This window comes from Sinocyclocheilus anshuiensis, unplaced genomic scaffold (assembly GCF_001515605.1).
Source record: "Sinocyclocheilus anshuiensis isolate Anshui unplaced genomic scaffold, SAMN03320099.WGS_v1.1 scaffold371, whole genome shotgun sequence".
NCBI classification, from domain to species: domain Eukaryota; kingdom Metazoa; phylum Chordata; class Actinopteri; order Cypriniformes; family Cyprinidae; genus Sinocyclocheilus; species Sinocyclocheilus anshuiensis.
Window position 1 is genome coordinate 838996 of NW_015549597.1, and position 23280 is coordinate 862275.

At 38.8% G+C, this 23280-nt stretch overlaps 4 protein-coding genes across 6 annotated transcripts in view; 3 read left to right on the forward strand and 1 right to left on the reverse strand.

Moving 5' to 3' along the window:
• Positions 1 to 4770, forward strand: part of LOC107658471 (STE20-related kinase adapter protein alpha-like) — an 18360-nt gene extending 13590 nt beyond the window's left edge. For all 3 annotated transcript variants that reach the window (XM_016447032.1, XM_016447035.1, XM_016447034.1), the window contains 7 exons: positions 1152 to 1260; positions 1343 to 1466; positions 1631 to 1802; positions 2175 to 2279; positions 2376 to 2629; positions 2907 to 2949; positions 3819 to 4770. In XM_016447032.1, the coding sequence (XP_016302518.1) occupies positions 1152 to 1260; positions 1343 to 1466; positions 1631 to 1802; positions 2175 to 2279; positions 2376 to 2629; positions 2907 to 2949; positions 3819 to 3974 (963 nt within the window). In that variant the 3' untranslated portion in view covers positions 3975 to 4770. The remainder of the gene's footprint in view (positions 1 to 1151; positions 1261 to 1342; positions 1467 to 1630; positions 1803 to 2174; positions 2280 to 2375; positions 2630 to 2906; positions 2950 to 3818) is intronic.
• Positions 4771 to 5513: 743 nt separating this feature from the next.
• Positions 5514 to 9156, reverse strand: LOC107658472 (RING finger protein 113A-like). The gene is made up of 10 exons (XM_016447036.1): positions 8983 to 9156; positions 8765 to 8841; positions 8503 to 8601; positions 8226 to 8333; positions 7093 to 7202; positions 6915 to 7021; positions 6714 to 6803; positions 6540 to 6633; positions 6229 to 6335; positions 5514 to 5862 (listed from the first exon to the last, which is right to left on the reverse strand). The coding sequence occupies exons 1-10, from the start codon at positions 9083 to 9085 to the stop codon at positions 5795 to 5797; spliced, it is 963 nt and encodes a 320-aa protein (XP_016302522.1). The 5' UTR covers positions 9086 to 9156; the 3' UTR covers positions 5514 to 5794.
• An 820-nt stretch (positions 9157 to 9976) lies between these two features.
• LOC107658470 (U1 small nuclear ribonucleoprotein 70 kDa-like) lies at positions 9977 to 19526 on the forward strand. Its single transcript, XM_016447031.1, has 10 exons — positions 9977 to 10178; positions 10732 to 10885; positions 11078 to 11140; positions 11438 to 11492; positions 11576 to 11640; positions 11930 to 11992; positions 12088 to 12169; positions 16912 to 17013; positions 17307 to 17406; positions 18061 to 19526. Exons 2-10 carry the CDS (start codon positions 10739 to 10741, stop codon positions 18851 to 18853), a joined length of 1470 nt encoding a protein of 489 aa, XP_016302517.1. The 5' UTR covers positions 9977 to 10178; positions 10732 to 10738; the 3' UTR covers positions 18854 to 19526.
• Positions 19527 to 19596: 70 nt separating this feature from the next.
• Positions 19597 to 23280, forward strand: part of lin7b (lin-7 homolog B (C. elegans)) — a 5808-nt gene continuing 2124 nt past the window's right edge. Inside the window, exons 1-5 of the mRNA XM_016447037.1 lie at positions 19597 to 20082; positions 20486 to 20604; positions 21766 to 21837; positions 21923 to 22132; positions 22235 to 22398. Of these exons, the coding sequence (XP_016302523.1) occupies positions 20013 to 20082; positions 20486 to 20604; positions 21766 to 21837; positions 21923 to 22132; positions 22235 to 22398 (635 nt within the window). The 5' untranslated portion in view covers positions 19597 to 20012. The remainder of the gene's footprint in view (positions 20083 to 20485; positions 20605 to 21765; positions 21838 to 21922; positions 22133 to 22234; positions 22399 to 23280) is intronic.

Genomic DNA, 23280 nt, shown 5'->3' on the forward strand with positions numbered 1-23280 from the left:
TCACATGTGGTTGCCGCAAGCCCGCCGGATGCTCCTTCGTCGAATCCGCCGGCCGTGCCGTTCTCAAGCCTGCCCGCCTCCGCTCACTCTAGGCCTTCGGCCTCCGCTCACTCTATCCCGCTGTGTGTTTCGTTGTGAAAGCGAAACTACTTTGTTTGGCCTTCCAAAAGAGGACACGACTAGAAATCAGTGGTTAAGTTGTATTTACAACACTGTTCCAGAACAGTTCAACCCAAATATTCAGATGTGAGCAGCACATTTTTTCACATCAGTTTCCTGATCCTGGTAGAGTAGACTACATTACAATGCCGGCTGTTCTGACTCACAGACTGTAAGTACGTTTTCATTTTGCCACTGATGATTCAAACGCGAGTTTTGAGCAGTGTAGAGTAGCGCTTGTTGTTTGTCATTTCTTCGATCACAAATGCAGACATGGTTTTATGTTTACGCGGCGTGATGCAACGCGTAAAAAGACAGTATAAGTCATTATAATCTGTAATTATGTCCCCACTGGATGCAACAAATGCCTTGTTTATAATGGGTTTTAATGTTTTTGTCTCGTCGCTCCGGCCGGGACATGGCATCACAATATGGTAAGGGGCGTAACATTTCCGTCACACGCTTGAGGTATTCAGCCAATCACAATGCACTGGATAGCTGGCCAATCAGAGCATACCTCGCTTTTCAGACCGATGAGCTTTGTAAAAATCGACGCGTTTCAGAAAGGCGGGGCATAGAGGAGCAACAATAATGTACAGTATGGAAAATAATGTGTTTTTTAACCTTAAACCGCATAAACACATTTCATTACACAAAATAATGTTCTTTTTAGCAACATCATATGACCCCTTTAATTCCAAGGCAACATTTCTAATTTTCATTCTAGTTTTTCTTTTCTTTTTTTTTAACTAATATTTATATTTTGTTGTGTTTTATTTGTATTTCAATTAACAAAAACCATTTTAAATAGTTAGAGATTTAGTTGCCAATAATAACACTGATTCAGTGTGAAAGTGCATTTCAATTTGTGTTTTGAGAAATTTAGTGTATTTATTAGTTGACTAGTTGGTGCAGAACAAATACTTAACTAGTTAATTAGTCCTGCATATTGTTACATATGCATTGCAACCACTTTCTCTGTTTTTCTAAAGGGAGAGCTCCATGTGTCTAAGCTGTTCCACCACCCCTGTATCCTCCCACACAAGAGCGTCTTCATCGCTGAGAATGAGCTGTGGGTGATCACACCCTTCGTGGCCTACGGTTAGCGGAGACGTTCTGCATCAATCAAGTCTAAACAGCTGTGTTTTGCTTACTGTTCATATGTGTTTCTCTGCTTCATCAGGATCTGCACGAGACTTGATCAGTACACATTTCACTGATGGTTTGAGTGAGCAGACAATAGCCTACATCCTGCTGGGTGTGCTGAGAGCGCTGGAGTACATACATCAGATGGGCTACGTTCACCGGTGAGGAACACATATTATGATTAGTTCTTCTTACTATTATTATTATTAGTCAAACAGGTTAGTAAATCAACAACCACACCAGACTGTCAGCCTGATGTCTTTAATGTAGATGCTACAAGAATATTGAAGTATTTTTTTTTTATCATCTCAATATGTGTCTATAGTAGTGTGAAGGCAAGCCACATCCTGATTTCAGCAGATGGACAGGTGTATCTGTCCGGTCTCAGGAGTATCTTCAGCTTGATCCGTCACGGTCAGAGAGCACGAGTTGTACATGATTTTCCCCAGTACAGTGTTAAAGTACTACCTTGGCTCAGTCCAGAGGTTCTGCAGCAGGTACATTTAATATATACCTCCCATCTCAAGTTTGGGTCAGTAAGATTTTTTAATAAAAATAGAAATGTTAAAAATAAGAAAGTGTTTCTTGAGCACCACATCAGCATATTTGAATGGTTTCTGAAAGATCATGTGACACTGAAGACTGGAGTAATGATGCTGAAAATTCAGCTTTGCCAACAGAGGAATAAATTACATTTTAAAATATATTCAAATAGAAAATTGTAATAATATTTCATAATATTTTTGATAAAGTAAGTGCAACCTTTATGAACATAAGAGACTTCTTAAATCCTTCAGACTTTTAAACAGTACTGTATACTGTTTATATAACACACTGGAAATTACATTATATATATATGTATACTATAGAATCTTCAGGGATATGACTTCCGCTCAGACATTTACAGTTTGGGCATCACTGCATGTGAGCTAGCTAATGGACACGTGCCCTTTACAGACATGCCTGCTACACAGGTAAGGCAAACGCCTGTTTTTTTATCAGTCACTTTTTGCTTTTCCTTCTTTTTATCTTACATTTACCTTGATAAACGGTCTCTTTGCCTGTATCAGATGTTGTTAGAGAAGTTGAACGGCACAGTCCCCTGCCTGCTGGACACCACCACCATCCCCCCTGAAGAACTGAGCATGAAACCGTCTCGCTCCGGGGCCGACTCTGGGATCTGCGAGGGCCCCAGCGCCGGTGGAGCTCGCCACACTAACGGAGAGCCCTCATCCTCCTCCCGAGGAAACCCGTACAGCAGAACATTCAGTTCTCACTTTCATGCCTTTGTGGAACTTTGTCTACAGAGAGATCCCGAGAAAAGGTAAATAACACTCTACTCTTTGCGATTTATATTTATTTAGAAAGAAATAATTGAAAATTCTGTCACTTACTCACCATCACATCATTCCAAATGATTGTCATTGTTTTGTGGAACACAAAAAGAGAAATTTTAGGAATGGACTGACCACTCATTACTTTATAATGAAAGTGCTCCAAACTAAAAATAACTGTAGCATAAAAAGTTTAACAAAATTAATGTATACTTTTGTGGTGTAATAATAAATAGACTAAATGTATGTTGTCATGTCTTCCCACAGACCCTCTGCCAGCTCTCTGATAGGCCATTCCTTCTTCAAACAGGTGAGTCTTACCAGAGGAAATATCTGACAAGTGATCAGTGCCAAGAAAAAAAATGTCATAAAATGCCACCTGGTCTTCATCTAAATCAGTATAGACAAACATAATTTGCTTAAGCTAACAACACAAACAATTCTAATCTTTGACGGGTTTCATGGGTTCCTTGTTTGTTCTGAACAACATTTGTTGATCATCCAGGTAATGACAACAAGGTAAAGTTCACTTATATGAATGTTTAATGGGGTGTGATGAATAAAGATGTATTTTATGAAATTTGCAAAGTTATCCACCTTATTTTTCAACGCAGAAGTAAGCCGTTTTCTGTGAATGTGCGAGACTTCCGGTTCATTAGCCACTGTAGAGAAATAGCGAGGAGAATAACAAAGAATAACGAGAAGAATAACAACGTGCAGTCAACTGTAAAACTGTTTGCACTACAAACCACTGTGTTCATAATTAAGATAATACCTTCAAATAATATGGTAAGACACACCTTTTGCTATATCAAGCAGTAAAACAAGTTGTTTTGTACAGCTAAAAATAGCTGGAAGCAGATGAGGCCGCAAGCCAGACCCATAAAATTTACAAATGATGCATCTGCTCTTACGGGAAAAATAAGGTGGATTGAACTGAATTGAAACAACATTGAACTAAGTTAAGACACTATTGTCTTCCGTAGAGCTGTTGAAATTGAATGTTTCAAAAATTATAGATTTTACGACATGAACACTTATTTTCCTGTTTATTGATGCGAAGCCGATTTAAAACAATCTGTATTTCATAAAGTGCTATATAAATAAATGCGACTTCACTAGTGTTGACTACTGCAACTAGTGTATTGTTGTGGTCTATATAACATTATATCATTGTAGATAAAGCGCAGACCATCCGAGGCTCTTCCTGAGCTCCTGCGTCCAGTTTCTCCAATCAGCAGCCTCGACTGCATGCAGCCTCAGGATTCTCCCACTGGATTGGCCAGTCTGGAGTCTGATCTCAGCAAGCTGGATGTGGATGACTGGGACTTTTGACATTAAACGGATGAGAAATGAAGGGACAATGGATTGGACCGAAAGGGAGGAGAATACTGTAGGACTCTTAATGAGAAATGATTGTTTTTGTTGTGTTTTAAGTGAGAAAAGGGGAAGGCTGGTGCTATGTGAATGTGATATAGACATTACAAAGAGCTTCAAAGATGTTACAAGAGACTCTGGGATGTTGCCTTTTGTGATTTGTGTATATCACTGAAACTACAAGGACCGACTATAAAAAGAGAAATGAAAAACCAGCAGCCGCCATAGCCTTGCTAATGCATTCAGAAGCATGAAGTGAAGCCTGAGGCATGCACTGCGCAAACACTTACTGACTGGCCATGTGACAATGGTGATCACTTCAGGCTACTGAAGCCTGTTCTGTGTGTTTCACCTGAACTAATGACACTATATGAATGTCTACCAGCTTACAGCAAAACAGGTTCACAATTGAATTCCCATGTCTCCTAGCATATTTGTCCAATGAAGCATAAAGAGCTGTCAGTAAAGTCAACCTAAACATAGAACTGTTCAATTTATGGATGGACTGTGGGGATTCAAACTATCAAGTTTCTTCTCCCAGCACAAATGTTGCTGCCACCAGAAATATGCTAGAGGACAAGATTTAGTTTTTGCCTGCTATCTGGTGTAGTTATTAGTTTTATATTAGTTGCATTTCTGCTGAGATTCATTTCAGTTCTTGGCATGCATTACCGGGAGGAAGTACTTCAGTGGACCGTTTGTGTATTTTCAGCATACTTACCTCTTGGTCAAATGGAATAAATGTTGCAACTGCACAAATGTCAGCCCTTGTTTGTTGTTTTTCCAATGCTGTTTGTTACATCACAACCCATTTTGAAAAACAGCTTCAGCAGTAATGGTTTCTCTATATAATATTCAGTTTATAATAGGGAATGCACTGATACATTTTAGATTTAAGCTGAGTTTTTTCCTGCTATCTGGTGTAGTTATTAGTTTTATATTAGTTGCATTTCTGCTGAGATTCATTTCAGTTCTTGGCATGCATTATTGGAGGAAGTACTTCAGTGGACCGTTTGTGTATTTTCAGCATACTTACCTCTTGGTCAAATGGAATAAATGTTGCAACTGCACAAATGTCAGCCCTTGTTTGTTGTTTTTCCAATGCTGTTTGTTACATCACAACCCATTTTGAAAAACAGCTTCAGCAGTAATGGTTTCTCTATATAATATTCAGTTTATAATAGGGAATGCACTGATACATTTTAGATTTAAGCTGATAAATATATTCATGTTATGGCCAACAACTAATAAATAGCAGATATTCAAATTCTATCAGAAATACTTTATTAATCCCGAGGGAAATTTGGTTCATTACTGCAGCTCTAAATTACTTTGGAGTATACTTATTTGCCAATAAGTAAAAACAAAAAAAGTAAAAATAAATAAATTTTAAATTCTAGGCATTTAGTTACAATATACATTATAAAAATATTTTTGAGATCTGGCTAAGATTATATTTAACAATGTTAAAAATAATGTTTTTAAAGATCAACTTTAAGTTTGCTAACAGCAATCACCAAGGTTAATGCCGGGTGGATTCTGATTGGCTGTCAATATTTTTAGCCTTCATCAGCTTAAATTACAATGATATTGTTCTTTTGTGTCATTATTGTTATAGTTGTTGTGTGGGCTTTCCTGTTCTCATAGAACGATTACTAAAAAAGGTAACGAAAAAGCGTTCTACAAAAGTATGTTTATTTCAAAGGTTTTGAAAATGTTCCAACTCCGAGGGAATCTGACTAACAAAAGTAAAACACAGAAGGGGAAGTTGTGTGGCGCTAGTCATCCTCATCTGAGGGAGGCTGGTCATCAGCTGCCTGTTGTTTCTGCATCTTAGCCATGAGCTCTGAGGAAAAAATACACAAATTAGTTTCTTAGTCTTCATTTGAAATAATATAGGATATTGGTGAGTGAAACATCAGGGATCTACCAATTTTCCACAACTTTTGAACAACTGCCCACACCTATTCCAGTTATTTGGGATTAATGCAAAATAAATTTTCACCTTAAACTACACAACCTTTCAAAAGTTTGGGGTCAGTAAGATTTTTTTTATTGATGTTTTTGAAAAAAATGTTTGTTTTCAGGATTGTTTAGAAATATTATGTAACCTCATTGCTGAATAAAAGTATTCATTTCTTTCAAAAACAAAAATCTGACTGACCCCAAACCTTTGTTCAATTCAAGGATTATACTGTAAGTAGATAAGCACCTTTGGCAGGGTTGAAGACGCCATTGGTCTGCTGGTTGCAAACGTAGCAGCGCTTAGATTTGCGGTAGTGCTGGAGAGCACAGGCCTCGCAGAAGTAGTGCCGGCACCTGGAAAACAAAGACATTATACTTATGAATAATAGACAATGACATACTAGTTCTACAGACAAATATGTGGCTATGACATGCAAACACAATGCCAAATGATTTAGATATGAGACACTAAAGCAAAATAATGTGGATTTGTGCTGTGGTAAGAGTAGGGAATAGCATTTGCAATTCAAACTGGACATGGCTTAATGTAGCACTTACTTTGTAATAATGGGGTTTTTAAACGAATCTCTACAAATGAAACACTTGAAAGGAAGATCTTCCTCATCGCTGCTCACTTCATAGTTCTCCTCATCTGTGAGATAAACAATATGTCAGAAAACAGAACAAAAGAAGCCAAGTTTACCTAAAGACCTGTACCTAAAGATGGCTCACCGTTTGCCCCATATCGTCCTTCTTCCAGCTCTCGCTCAATCTGCCAGCCGTGCTTATAGTCTGAGCGGTCGTGGAGAAATTTACAGCTGTCTGAGGATTAAAAAAAAGACATGTTTATTTCTGCAATGAATATTGCCATGGCTGTTCACATTAACCTCAAAGGACTGACAAAACTAGAGAGGAAATCTGTTGCTTACTCACCCCCAAACCCACAGAAGCCAGTCTCTTTATAGTCTTTACAAATGTCAGGCTGGTAATCCCACCGTACTGTGGCCCTCAGGTGCTCAGGCGCTCTGATTGGTCCTTTCCTATCACGTACAAGACATTATGAATCAGTTTAACATTGTGTGTCCTCAAAAACTCATTTATACTGACTCACCTGACCATACCAGAGGAAGCGTTGCCCATGGTGGAGTCTTTGGGTTTAATGTATTTGTGGTAGTTGTTGATGCCGCGATAAATTTTATCATCATCTTTACCAGAGAGCTCCTAGAAATAAAATACAGGCATGTCACTGAATTAAGAGACTGTGATTATTGTGGCCACCCTAACAACATCAGTAATTCTATATCTTAAAAGTCAGCATGAAATGGAAATTCATCCATCTTTTTTCTTCTAAGAGCATCTTAATGATCGTACTGTAAACAGATCATCTATTTAGGTTTCATTTTTTATCATAATTTTTAATTAAAATGTAATAACTATCTTCCGAATGAACAACTGACTTTTTCAATCATTAGGTCACTTAAACTGCGCCCCTTTCTCTTATAATTAACTGCAAGCTCACGTTCAGATCTGCTTCCATCCAATCAACAACTAATGGACTGAACCAAGTCCTGTCCTACATTTTATTTCTTTTTTGATAATCTCTTTCACTCAGATGTACAATGCAGAAGAAATTACCTGTCTCTACTTCTGTTTCATTGCAACTTTAAAGAAACAGTTGGCCATTGTATGCACCAAGTTTGAATATGTGCATATTTAAATCACACAAACGAGATGCTAGAGTTGAGGTTTTAGGATAATTTTCTGTGAATAATTATGACTTTTGTTCCGCATGGTTTTTAAGGACTCTGAATACCGCAAAGTTGTGTTTATTTATAATACTTTTATTAAACATTTTTGTCTCCTGCTTAATATCTTCTTTTTGAAAAGACAAATGGGTGAGTAAATGATGGCAAAATGTATCATTTTTGGGTAAACTCTCTCTTTAAGAGCAGGTTTATCATAATATCTGTTGAATTACTACAAGATTGTTTCCACATGTTTTTATAAGTCACAGAGGCTCTTTTTTCTAATACATTTATTTATTCAATTAAATATTTAGATGATTACTATTCAGTAAAATGTATCAATTCTGCTGTGCTTGAAATCAAATGAGGTCACTAAATAACTGAAGTAAACTGGCCTCAATAAACCTACTAGATTATCTTCCGTAGGTATATTTCTAACTGAACATACAAATAAACTTGAGTTTACAATATCGGTGCCTGTTAGTGCTGTTAACTGTACCTCCTGAATCTTCTGGCTGCGCTCAAAAATGGCCTGAGCATCTTTGTCCCTCTCTGTGTCCAGCTGATAAAGAGCAGTGGCCCCCATGTCATCTGGTCCCTCTGGTTTCTGCAGCAAACACAGAAACACATGGAATTACAAGAGTCAACCGTTTCAGTAGCTCTGGTCAGCAGAAATGTGAAATGAATTAAGAATAATTTACATTCTTCGTGTAAGGTTTGTTACAGTATAAATCATATGAAGAATCATAAAGGTAAAGATGTTGTGGCAGACTCACCGCTGAACGAGTCGACTTGTAAGAGACAGTGACATTCTTGTCTTCTTTCTCCTCTTCGCTTTCGCTCGATGAGACTTCTTCCCTCTCCACTTTCTGTGTCTATGTGTGCAGTATACAGGTGCATCTCAATAAATTAGAATGTCGTGGAAAAGTTCATTTATTTCAGTAATTCAAACTGGTGGTTATGGCTTCAGAGTCAACAACAGCTTCGTAAAAGACAAATAATACAGATTTTGATTCTAAACATAAAATACCGACATACTTTCTGAATCATGGGATTCGTAACAGCAGCTTTCTTCTTTTTGACCACAGCACTGCCCTCCTCGCCGCTACTTCTGTCTGATGAACACACACATATATTGATTTAATACACTGTGAGCTGCAGAAATGTGAATATTAAGGTTCACTGTACGGACTACACAAAACCGCCCAGTCCAAACATGCATTACCGAGCACTGAGGAAAAATAAGAGCAAAATACCTTTATCGCTATCACTGGCATTTCTTTTCCGTGCTGAAAATTTCTTGTTTGATTTCTTAAAAAGAAACTTGCAGGTTGTTTTCGGCTCTTCAGACTCCGCCATCTTTAACTATGAAAACATGAGGAACTGAGGTTATAGTACCTCTTGTGTTTGGGAGGAATTGGAGGATCAATGTAAGTGCAAAGGGTGTATTGTTGATAATATTTCATATTTTACTTTTATTACAAATCTGTACTTAATCATTTTCAGACAAATTTTGGAGGCAGGCATGACACAAGATGAATGGCAGCTCGTTTTGCTGATACGTTAAAACAGAACAACCTTTAAGTCCTTGCCAACAATAACATTGTATACATTTTTATGCTTCTACATTTGTGTTGGGGTTTCAGACATTCTTAATGTGTATCTACATGTGTAAAATCTAAAAATATGTAATAAATACATTTTTACATTACGATGTACTGGTTTATATTATGTGTATATGAGCATGTAAGGAAGAAAGAAAGAAGGCATAAGAATATTACACAAGGGAGTTAATTAACAAAAAATACACCTCCAAAATATGACGCAAGGTTTGAGTGTTTGAAGGTGGTCAACTTTTTTTTATTGTATATGCTGAACAATTAACATTAATAACATAACTAAATATTACAAAACAGGACATTCACATTTTACGAAAGAAAGGAAAACAAATAAAAAGCACAAAATAAAATATAACATCTCTTTTCCTTGTATTAATTTTAGATCCACTCATCATAGTAAATAAACATTCAACATCAATCCAAAATAATTTAACATACATATACATACATTCGAAAAAAAAGATGCAAAACAAACAGTCCCAAAATCTATTCCGCAAAAAACACAAAATTCAGAGGGATCTGAAGGTGGTCAACTTCTAGTGTAGTCAAAGCTTTTATTTTGTAATACGTAACCACGCCCCTAACGTAAAGCTCCGCCAGACGAGTACAAACATCGTAAAATACCAGAGTGGGTTGCGGCCTCGCGCCATTTTAAGAAAGGAACGGCTCGTTCAGCTTGGTGAAGATACACGTTGTGTATTGTGTGGACCGAAATACACACAAAATACTAAAGGGATTTTAGAAGTTCACGCACGAAGAGTTCCTACAGACTGACGCAGAGGGGTTTTTGCGCTAAACTCGGAGGTTTCGTCGGAACCAAATGAGAAGCTGAGGTAATTGACTGTGGGAGGCCGCCTGTGGACATGTTGGCGATCTCTGATCTGATCAGTAGAAACGGTGAACTACTAGAGCTGACCCTAACCAGTGTTGAGTTTTGGTTTACGCGTGTGTTACAGAACGTGCACTTCCATTACTTGTGTACAGCGTTTCGGTTTGTTTACTATCATATGCAAAATAGTGAAAACGCTGATTATTTAATCAATAATGTAGTGCGATTATAGTGTTGTTCGCAAAAAGCTAACCGAGGTAAGTTAGCAGGCACTGCTACGCGGCTAGCTAACTTCCCGAAAATCGTTTAAGTTAGGGGGTGTTACTTTATTGATGCAGATACTGGAAATGCTTATCGTTAGATGTGAGAAAAACACTAAGTTCCCTTCTCAGGTTAAGTTTAACGTTACCAACATCAATATGTCCCTGCTGTGATCTCCTTTAAATCTCCTTTTATTAATAATTTACCCACCGTAACTGCACAGGTATGGTATTGGGGGTATATGTTAAAGGTTCTTCTGAGTTATGAATTAATCAATTTCAGTTTCTTGTTCCTAGGTGAACAATGACTCAGTTTCTTCCCCCGAACCTGTTGGCATTGTTTGCCCCGCGGGACCCGATACCGTTCCTGCTTCAGCTGGAGAAGCTTCCCCATGAGAAACATCACAACCAGCCGTACTGCGGGATTGCCCCTTTCATCCGGCATTTTGAGGTACTTTTTGCCATATTTTATGTAAAAGATTATTTTATAGATTTTTTTTTTTGAAAGACTGACCGTAAAGATTACAGATCAAGTCTTTGATCATAAGAGTGTTGCATGCATGATGCGAATTATAACAGATATTTTGATCGGTATTATATAGTATTGTTGTATAATGATGTTTTGTTCCCCACTGTTGGTTAGGACCCCAGAGATGCTCCACCACCCACAAGAGCAGAGACGCGGGAGGAGAGGCTGGAGAGAAAGGTGAGCAAGTTTTGACTGAATTGTTTTTGTGGAAAGTTTACTCATGTTTTCTAATGCTGAATGGCGTAAAGCTTGTTGACAGGCATTTATTCAGTGGGTTTATGAGTTCAAGATGACAGAACAGTATTTTAAAGATTTTTTAAATAAATTTGCTATCTTAAAGTGATTCTGTGAGTAGTATAATCTTTTTAGTACACTTAACTGTGAGCAATTTTCATGTGTTCCATGGAAGATTATCTCATGGGAAATTTATTTTTTATTTTTTTGTAATATGGTCCATTGTGATTTGAATTGCAGAGAAGGGAGAAGATGGAAAGGAGGCAAGTTGTCGTGGAAGCAGAACTGAAGCTATGTAAGTATCTGAACCCATTACTAAGCGAACCAGTACAGCACACTATTATAAAACCCTAAAAAATGTTTCTTGTATTCTGACAGGGGACCCACACAACGATCCTAATGCTCAAGGAGACGCGTTTAAGACCTTGTTTGTGGCTCGAATTGTGAGTATTTTTGTCGACTGACAAGAATCAAAATGTTTAGAGCAGGGGTGGGCACACTTGGCCCTTCCAGGCCACTTTCCTTCAGAGTTTAGCTCCAACCCTAATCAAACACACCCGAACCAGCTAATCATTGTCTTCAAGACTACTAGAAGGCTACAGGCAGGTGAGTTTTATCAGGGTTGGATCAAATCTCTGCAGAAAAGTGGCCTGAAAGGGCCAAGTTTGCCCATCACTGGTTTAGGGATTGTCTTGAAAATGCACATCTTACCCTTTTTTCCTGTTTATGCAGAATTATGACACCACAGAATCCAAACTACGGCGCGAGTTTGAAGTTTATGGTCCTATCAAACGGGTACGTTGTACTAAACTTATGCACATTTCCATAGTATGCTACTATCCATTTGTTATCCTGCCAGACTCATCCCTGAATTTATCTGGTTTTATTAGATCTATATTGTGTACAACAAGAAAACTGGAAAACCAAGAGGCTATGCGTTCATTGAATATGAACACGAGAGAGACATGCACTGTGAGTAACCAAGACTTCTCGTTCTTCTTGAAATTCCTTAAAAGACTAAAAACAATGTCCAGACAGCTACACCATCTGTTACTACAATGAATCATTAATTCTTTTCTTCACTTGAAAACTATTAATTCATATTTTATTTTAAAGCAACAAAGTATGTTTATCATAGTCCATCTGTTCTAGTTTTTTTTTTCCATGCAATGACCATATATTTAGGTGTAGCCAACCACTCAATATTTAAAAATTGCATATGAGAAATGTGTAACTGTCAAGTTATAAAACTCCCATTTGTGTGTGTGTGTGTTTGTGTGCTTGTATGACCACTTGTCAACCCTATTATGTCTGTGTTCATAGTATATTCCTGTTTTTACCCCCGTGTGTATGTGTGTTACATTTGGTGTGAGTGTGACGGTGCAGCACATGTGGGGGGAAAAGTGGCGTGTGGCTGTGCGTTAGCCCAACACACATTCTGATTAATGTTGCCACTTTATGGCATCTCTGTAATGTTTAGGCAGTGTGACATAGCAGTGTGTTTCCGGCCGGAGCGGTGATGGTAAGCTAAAGGCTAAGGCCGTCTAGTGAAAAAGGTGACCCATATACTTGCACACCTGTTCATGTCTGGTGCACAAACTGGTTAATATCAAGGCTTTTTATAACTCTGTTCACACAGGGGCGTTCATGATTGAAGTGTTGTGGAGCAAGTCAATGCTTTCTATTAATTGTGTGTTGTTCTCATTGCTACTGCAGCCGCCTATCTCTGATGGCTATTGGCCAGAGCTGGCTTGCAGATCATGATGATGGTTTTGATACATCTACACCCTACTACCACAGCTCAGTATATGGTTGGTATGATGGGTTTGTATGATGGGTAAGATTTCTTTACACCCCTCATCTAATTCTAGGTTGTTAGGTGTACCAAATCACTGCCCCATTTTAGGGCTAAACATAGGGCCTCCAGTTGTCATTGAGTGTGGCTTGGGCCCGTTGTAGTGAGTTTGAGCCTGTCATTAAAGGGTTAGTTCATCGCAAAATGAAAATTAGGCTGCGTTTCACTCACCCCCGAAGCATCCTAGGTGTATATGACTTTCTTCTTTCAGACGAATCCAGTCGGAGTTATATTAAAAATGGTCTTTGATCTTTCAAGCTCTATCGTTGTACTCAGCGGGTGTTGCATTCCTTCGGTTCAAAAGACGTGAAATAAAAAGCACCCTTCCACAAAAAAAAGTGTCTCACATGGCTCCGGGGGGTGAACAAAGGCCTCCTGTAGCGAATCGATGCGTTTTTGTAAGAAAAATATCCATATTCAAAATGTAATAATCACTTTAATGTAGCTTGCGCCAACAGTCCTACACGGAAGCAGTTCCGGGGGAATGACGTATGAGGTCAGTGCTGCGCATGCGCCGGTGCGTCTCGTGAAAACCAACGTTTGTTTACAGGATCAAAAGAAGCAAAGTTTCCTTACTTTAGCAAAGGAAAACAAGTCTCCTCTTGGCTTATATCGAAATCCTCCGACATTCTTCTTTACAAATCCTCGTTTTGTACTTCTAATTAGTGACCGTTGTTTTGTTTCGATCTCTCCACGTGCGTCACTTCTGAGCCGCGCATGCGCAGCGCTGACCTCATATGTCATTCCCCCGGAACTGCTTCCGTGTTCATCCTTTTGCAATGAACTAACCCTTTAATCTCTTCTATTAAAGCCATCATACTACTACTAATGTGGTTGTACTCTGCAAGATTTAGACTGTAGGACCGTTGCATTTGAAACAGAACGGTGCAGTAAAGAGAACCTGTTGGATGTATTGCAACGATGCATGCAGTACATAATTGCCGAATTATGTTAAAGTGAAAGCTGATCTTGATTTGATCTTTTTTTTAAAGCATGCAGAATAGATTTAGTTTTTATTAAGCAAAGTTATTTGCCTGATATGTAATGCCTGATATGAAGGTGCAGTCACATTTGAGGTTTGGTGAAGGTAGTTTTGGCAAGCTTGTCATTTTAATAGGAATCCAATCAGGAATTTTGCATTTCAGGAAGGCGAAAGATTTCCCCGCAGAGTTCACTACGGGTTCAAGTTGGTCTCGCAAATTTGCGCGTTGACCAGCAGAAAGCTGCTTGGTTTGAAAGTGACTTCTGTGACCTGTGGTTCATGTATAGCTATTGACAATACACAATGGGCCTTTTTTCCCAAGAAATTGTGACTGCACCATAACACACTTACTCTGCAATGACAAAAAAATTGATCTTCGTTTGCGTTGCACAGTAATAATGTGAATGCATATTTCACATCATTACTACATTTTTATTATTTTATATGTTATACATTTTATATTATTTAAATTGTATATTTCTCATTTGTAAGTCGCTTTGGATAAAAGCGTCTGATAAATGACTAAATTTAAATGTACTACAGCTGTTTTTATATCGCTAAGCGTTAATGTATATTATAGGCCAGGACCATAAATCTATTTTATTATGTAAAAGATTGCACAATTGACACTTAATTGGTAATGATAATTGTTTTGTTTTTTCTTTTTAAATAAAAATTCTTAGTGTGTATAGGCATAATATGCGCCAGAATGTTTGGAATTGGCTTTAATAGAATAGATTAACCAAGGGCATTGGATATTCTAATCACTGCACAGAACCCAATTACATTTAAAGATTCTAGTTGTCATGGATTCACCTTGTATTCAGTTCCAGAATTCTTCTGTGAGATACTTAATCCATAAATCTAAAATTCCCATTTAGGTTGAGAAGTGAGGAGCTGCATGGAGAGTAATCTTTCCTATGTGTACAAATTAGCTGCTTAAATCCTTTATCTATACAACTCCAAGTGGGCTAAAAATATGACATGGGTGCAACCAATCAAATATTGGAATTTACATTTTTACTTCCCTTAACACAAATGTTAAGGGTTCATACCATTTATTTCTTATTTTTCTAAATTTTAGATGTAAAAAAATTAAGCATTGTGGGAGATCCTTTTAAATGTCACTTGCGAGGTAGATTTCGTCAAGACTATGAGAGATTTTGTTATGGATATGAGGGTGGTTGGTAAGCCCCTCTTATTGGTTAGGTAGGTGAGGGTTGTGGTAAGGCCCTCTGTTAACTGCTAAAAATGAGGGTGGATGGTAAGGCCCTCGTGTTGGGTAGGTGCCTTGAGGGTGTTTGGTAAGCCCCTCTAGTTTGGTATGGTAGTCTGAGGGTTGTTGGTAAGGCCCTCTAGTTGAGATGTGAGGAGAGGTGTGTGCAAAAGAACTTGAGGGTTTGATGGTAAGGCCCTCATAATGGGTTTCAACTGAACGTCATCGACAGTGCAGACCAGAGTAGCATCGTGGATTTCATCGTATCGCTTGTTGAAGGATTGGACCAATTCCTTGATTCAAGGTTGTCCAGTTTTGGTTAAAAAAAAAAGAATTTGAGTATCAAATGTACTGAAGGACGTTTTGATTCAAGGCAGCTGGAATCACCAGGCTACATTTCCGTGGGGTTTTCCATCAAGGACTTCCATCCTTGTCCAGGGGTTATGGTAAGATAGCATCTCCAGGTAATGTGGTAACACTGAGATAATGACTAAATTCTTAAGGACTTGGACTTTTATCTTAGACCAGCAGAGGGAAAAGGACCAAAGGTATTGGCCATATATAAGTGAGAATTTTGAAACTTATTTAAAAGCGGTAATTCCAGCAAATCCATTATTTATAATATAGAATCTAAAAGTAAAGCTCTGCCAGAATGTTTTCTTTTTTCCCCTTTAGTTTGTCATGATGTGTGTGTGAATGGTGCCTTTGCTCATAGAAATTGTGTGTGTGAATGAATGTTTCTGAAAGATTTTGGAGAATGGAGAGTGGCTTTTAGCTTAACTGTGTTCAATAAGTGCCTTTTTTTCAAGATTTAATGAGAGTAAAATGGCATTAATGGGCAGTTAATGTGGATCACCCTAAATTTGGAGATGACTTGTGTGGTCCAAGCTGTTGATTACAATGCTTCCTAGTTTTTGTGATCTACCTTGCACTACCTTTGACTGCCTCGATTTTTATTTGCATCACTTAAGTTCTGTAATCCTCAAATGATCCTTAATGATTTTTTTTTTGAACATTGGAGAAATGGCGTTTTCCCCCTTGTATCTTGCAAAGCTTTTCGAAGCACATGCTTTAGTGTCTTTGAACTTTGTCAAATAATTTCTGGATTTGGAATTTTAGAGCATATTTAAAGCGTTCTCACATTCCCCAATGCGTTATACTTAAGAAACTTGAAATATTCCTTAGATTTAGTACGTTATGTGAATTCATATACAGGATTTTTCCAAAGCATTGTGCTTTGAAATCATTTCAAGGTGTGCAGTCTTTATTAAATTTATAATCAAAATCATGAACATTAGTCACTACTGTCCAGCTTTTTAATAGAGCTGTTTTTGTAATATTTGTTGGTGTGCCTCAATCCAAGTGTGTAATCATTAACTGAACGTGAGGTAGATGTTTTTTTTTATTTTTTTATATAATGGATGGCAACATTGTCAATTTATCTCGTTGCTGGTGGCTTATCCATTCAGAGGTAAGCGTGTGCCTTAAAATAGCTTAACATGTTTGAATGGAGTTCATCCCAAATTCAAGGTATGTAGCAGGAAATACTGTTGTGTGTATTCTTGTTTCTCATTGTCCACCTCTTTCTTTCTCTGTATTCTCCTTATTCCCTTCATCCCTCAATCTCTTCTTTTCTACTGCTTGTCTATCAACTTCTCTAGCTGCCTATAAGCACGCAGATGGCAAAAAGATTGATGGACGTAGAGTGCTTGTTGATGTTGAAAGAGGACGAACAGTCAAAGGATGGCACCCTCGGAGACTTGGTGAGCATTTCTTGTTCTCTTCTAATCAAGTGTTCTTTTCAAGGCCTTGTGTGTCCAATGCTGCTCCTGGGGGCCCAATGTCCTGTAGGGTTTGGCTCCAGCCTGCCCCAATTTTCATGAAGTTTCTGTTAATCCAGAAGATACTTACTAGCTGGTTTTTCAGGATAGTGGCCCTCCAGGAGCAGGATTGGACACTCCTGTTCTAGAGCAAAGCTCTGAAGGACAGTGGATCTCCAGGGCCAGAATTGCCCAAAGATGGGAAGTCTTCATTGTACTTTTATTTCACTGTCCAGGCGGAGGTCTTGGTGGTACAAGGCGAGGAGGGGCTGATGTCAACATCAAGCACTCTGGCAGAGATGACACTTCCCGCTATGATGACCGACCAATTGGAAGGTAAGTTGAGTGGGGCATGATTGATTTTAAAGGGCTAGTTCAGTTCAGCCAAAAAATAAAATTGTCATCAATTACTCGCCCTCATTTCATTCCTATCCTAACCCGTAAGAACTTTGTTCATCTTCGGAACACAAATTAAGATATTTTTGATGAAATTCCAGAACTTTATAGACAGCAAAGCAACTACCACATTCAAGGCCCAGAAAGATAGTAAGGACTTCATTCAGATAGTCCATGTGACATCAGTGGTTCAACCGTAATGTTATGAAGCAACGAGAATACTTTTTGTGCGCCAAGAAAACAAATGTAACGACTTTGTTCAACAATTTCTTCTCTTCCGTGTCAGTCTCTATTGCGCATTCACAAAGTATTCTCGTAGCTTCATAACGTTAAGGTTGAACCGGACTATTTTAACAATGTCTTTACTACCTTTCTGGGTCTTGAATGTTTGAATTGCATTGCTGTCTATGCACGGTCAGAAAGCTCTCGAATTTCATCAAAAATATTCTGTTCCGAAGATGAACGAAGGTCTTACGGGTTAGGAATGACATGAGGCTGAGTAATGACAGAATTTTCAATTTTGGGTGATCTATCCCTTTAAGTAGGTACATTTCAGTCTTCCAATCCTGACCTCTGTTGTCTCTTATCCCACAGTGACCGCGATCGGGATCGCGAACGCAGGGATCGCAGTCGGGAACGAGACCGGGACCGTGGTGAGCGCCGCCGCTCTCGATCCCGAGAGAGACGGAAACGCACCAGATCTCGTGAGCGCGAGAGGGGCCTCGTGGCTCCAGTGGAGGAGGCAGGAGGTGTCAGCCGGCGCCGAGAAAGGGAAAGAGACCGAGGTGCTGCCGGAGACAGCCGAGAGAGGAGTAGAGACCGAGACAGAGACCGCAAGAGGAGAAGCAGGAGCAGGGATAGAAAGAGAGACCGAGAGAGAGGGAAAGGTGCGGATGGAGGAGAGGAAGGCATGGGCGGGCTAGGTGATGGCATGATGCCCGAAGGAGGAGATAGGGGTATGGAGGACTCCTTGGGTGGTGAGCCAGGACGAGGGGAGGAAGGAGGGCCTGAAGGAGAGGAGAGAGGACGGGATCGAGACAAAGACAGGGAGAGAGACCGTGACAGGAAGCGCAGCCACAGAGATAAAGATAGAGACAGAGATCGGGAAAGAAGGCGAGACCGGGATAGAGATCGTGAACACAAGCGGGACCGGGGCGATCGGGACCGTGGGGACCGTAGGGAAGACAGACACGTGTCCTCCTCAGGAGATCAGGAGGGTTTGGGTAACGGAGGTGAGGAGGGTGAAGAGCAGTTGCCGCCACAATCAGAAGAAGGTTCACAGGATGGGATGAGGATGATGATGGATCAGGATTCCATGCAGTCAGGAGAGGGCTATGCCTCCAATGAGAATGGATACAGGATGGAGGCCCAGGGTGATGAGTACTGAACGGGCCACCATTGTGTGAATGATCCAAGGTCGTCCAGTTGTAATGTTGATTGGATTCACAAATATCCTCAACCATTATTTAATGCCTCCACCATTTGCTTGCACTATGTCCACAGTGTGTAAGTATTATACTGTACTACCAACAGCTATCACCGAGAAAGCTTAGTGTCTCCCTGGTAAGAAGCATACTTTTGTTAAAATAAAAAGATTATGTAGTTGAACTGTGAGCTTTTTTTTTCTCTTCTTTTTGAGCCCAGTTATTTTATTTGTGGGGCTTTGTTTGCTTAAACTTAACTAAATAACTAGCCTTATACATTTGAATTCCCTGTCTGACATCAACTCCTTATCAAGTGACTATTGCTAGGAAGAGATCTCTTGACTGAGGCACTGTTTTATTGCAGTGTAGTTTATTCAGTAAGAGATGGGTAACTGTCAGATGATAGAGGTTGTTTAGTACCGTTATGTCCATTTTCATAGATGTTTGTTGATTACAGGAGTATTTGCTTGATGGTTTGAAACGTTATTTGTACAATGTTCCTTTTATATCTGCCCCATTTCTCTGTAACTTTATTTTTTTCTATCTTTTGTCTTGTACATTTTGTTTTATATTTGGTTCAATATATGGATCGTTTGCAAATTGTACAGTGGCCCCTAAATTTACTGAAGTAACAAAGGCAGCAAAAATTGACACGTGTTTTTTTAAATCGGAATGTCTGCAGTGGGTTAGTAAAAATCACTCCTAATTTTTTTTTTTTTTTGAGCTTGTCACTGATCGTATTGGTTCTGCTTTTCATTCTTGAATAAACACTTTTTATTGCCAAATTATTGTCGTCTTGATTACTTATTTTTAAAGTATTGCCTTATAAACGATAATAATAGATCAGCCACTAGGTTGCAATAACGATTAATAGCGAGCTGATGGTCTTCGGTTGAACTCGCGCCTCTGACGTACTGTATTGCGTCATTCAGTAAGCGGCTCCTCGCGCATCTCGCCACCGCAGCTGCTCTTTCACTGCGAACCTGCTGAAGACGATTGATTTTTACAATTGAAAACCCTCTCTGTCCTCTTCAAAACAATATCTTGTACATTACACTTCTACCTCTGGAAACAGAAGGTTGAAAACGGTTCGGCGCTCCACTGCAGCAGACGGTCTTCCTGATGTCGTATTATCATACGGGGAAAGAGCTGGACATGGCGGCGATGACTGAGCCGCTCTGCTTGGAAAGAGGTAATTTACTTCATTATGTCCCAACAGACGCGAGTGCTGTTTGGAAATACTCTGGCGGATGGCATTACCAAATGAACTGACGGGCTCTTGTGTCTTCACGAGCACTGAGTTTTGTCCTACTTTAGATGTCTTCATCGGCATCGGTGCTGATAATATTTACGTAACGTTAGTCCCTTTTATTTGGCTTGAGAAAACCAGATGATCTACTCCGTTATTGAATTAGACATAATGTCTACTACTTTTCAAGGAAAGTATTTAAAAATAAAACAGCTCTGAAAGCGTAATTACTTGAAACCATGTTGCTTAAATGTAAAAAAAACTTTCACTAGTTGACTTTCCATACTATCCAGCCATCTTTTTTTTTTTTTAATGTATGTTTCTGTGATGTTTTATTTTCTGCCAGATGTTTGCAGAGTGATAGAATTGCTGGACAGGCTTCAAAGAAGCGGTGAACTTCCTCCTCCCAAACTCCAGGCTCTACAGAGAGTTTTACAGAGCAAGTTCTGTGCTGCCATCCGAGAGGTAAAGGCTGCCTCAGTCCTTTGAACATAAGGACGCTTGATTGTGACTTTGCTTCTGTTAAAACTGTTTGCTGGATACTGTTCAGTTGGAACATGTTGCATTCATTTTAAAAATATTTAAAAGTAAAAAATGTGAAAATATTTACTAATTTGTACCTTTTTTCCCCCTTGTACTAATTTCACAGAACACTAGTGGAACATAAATAGCTTGGTATAAAATGAAGGTTTGAAGTGAAATGTGTCGCCACATAAGACAGCACTTTGTCGTTTGCCTCCTCCACATGTGTTTGGTCTTTTCTCGTAGACAGAATTGTGCTGCACTGTTCCTCCTCCTGAATGACTCACTTTCTTGTCTCTTTGAGACAGCATCTCACTTCAGTCTCCATATCTCACTCCTTGATTTGTAGTAATGGGTTTCAATGGCAGGAGTCCAGTATGTTTACAACTTGCACAGATCTTCTACATGACACTCTTGTCAGACTTATTCGGCTTTCACATGTCCTTCAGATACCCTGCTCTTTTGCATAGCTGAGAGATAACATATTATAGGAAGACAAGATTTTGATCAGTGTCTACTTTGATTATGATTCTTTCCACTAAAATGTTCCTTCTACTTCACAAACCGTACATAGGATTAATAACTTTCATTATTACACAGCTCTTGATTTTTGTATGAGAGCTTAAATATATAATTAGGTATAGTCTCTTTCCTCTCATATAGTATAAATATAAATTATTTTCACTAAAATCAGTATGTCATGCCCATTTATTTATTTGGTAATCAACAGCTGTGTAGTAAACAAGATAATGGACAGTCACACAGTCATTGTCACAAAATAAACCCATAGCGGCAAGTTCTTGTGTGATACTACAGGGCTTTATTTTGCAATAATGACCAACATATTGTACATTATCATTTCTTATGAAGTCAATAATGAACATTATTATTGTTTAAAAGACATCCGCAGTTTGTTAACTGAATTATGTATGCACTTTAAAATATGAATCAAAGTGTCAGGACATTTCTGGTATTTGAATGTATATTAATCAATGATCTGCAAAACATTGTGTAATGTGATAATATTTGTTAATCTTATTCATTATAAAATGTTACTAACTAACTGTAAACTACAAAAATTTGAAATAACTGTCCCTTTTTAAGGTCTATGAGCAGCTTTATGATACATTGGACATTGTAGGTGGGCCAGAGGTCCGAGCACAAGCCACTGCAAAGGTAACTTTTTACCAAAAAATTGCCACCATATTGATCGAGAATTCTTCAGTATATAATCAAACACTTCTTGGGTGTCTTTTTCCAGGCCACAGTAGCAGCGTTTGCAGCCAGTGAAGGCCATGCACACCCAAGAGTGGTCGAACTCCCTAAAACAGACGAGGGGCTTGGGTTCAACATCATGGGTGGAAAAGAACAAAACTCTCCCATCTACATCTCCAGGGTCATCCCAGGGGGTGTTGCTGACCGACAGGGTGGTCTGAAGAGAGGAGACCAGCTGCTCTCTGTTAATGGAGTGGTATGTTGTATTTCCGTGTGTGACCATGACCTTGATTTTAGGAGCTGTGGTTTGCCAGAATAACAGCTGTCAAAATGTCCTTTATTTCTTCATTGTGTGTAGAGCGTGGAGGGAGAACATCATGAAAAAGCTGTAGAGCTGCTAAAGGCAGCACAGGGTTCAGTGAAGCTGGTGGTGCGTTACACCCCTAAGGTCCTAGAAGAGATGGAAGCCAGATTTGAGAAGATGAGAAGTGCCAGGAGACGCCAGCAACATACCAGCTACTCGTGAGTGTGGCTATTACGTTCTTTTCCTTTCATACCTTTTCTGTGTTGTTCTTTCCTTTTCTCATCTGCTCTCAGCCCATCATTAATCAGAAGACATTTTTGTTTTGTTCAACAGTTTTGAAAACAGTTGTGATATTTAATATTTTTTGCATAAAATGTGATACATTTTTAGGATTCTTTGATGAATGGTACAAAAGAACAGCATTTATTTGAAATAGAAATCTTTTGTAACATAAATGTCTTTTCTGTCACTTTTGATCCATTTGAAATTTAATACATCCTTGCTGAATAAAAGCACTCATTTCCCTCAGATCTTACTGAATGGTAGTGTATCTCACAACATCTATTTTGTGTTTATTACAGTAGACAGTGTTTACAACAGACTGTTAAAATTAATAAAATAAAAATGTAATTGTCATGTTAAAGGGATAGTTCACCCAAAAATGAAAATTCTGTCATTAATTACTCACCCTCATGTCGTTCTGTGATGCGCCATGATTTTCAAATCTTGTAGTGTGTGCATGTTTAAGATTTGAGGGAAGATAATCTGCAAAGATTCTCCTTATGTGTGTGCTGCAACCAGATTTCATAACCGGTTAGGATTTTAAAACTCCTGTAGTGTGAGCCCAGCTTAAGACCTTCGTTCATCTTTGGAACACAAATTAAGATATTTTTGATGAAAGCCGAGAGCTTTCTGACCCTGCATAGACTGACACGTTTTATGGCCTGCACGTATACATCGTGGTACTCTCACGAACGTGTGTCGACTGACACGGAAGAAAAGAAATTGTTGATTGAAGTGATTGTTAAAGGGGTCCTATTATGCTTTTTCACTTTTTTAATTTTAGTCAGTGTGTAGTGTGTATGTTTGGGCATAAAAAA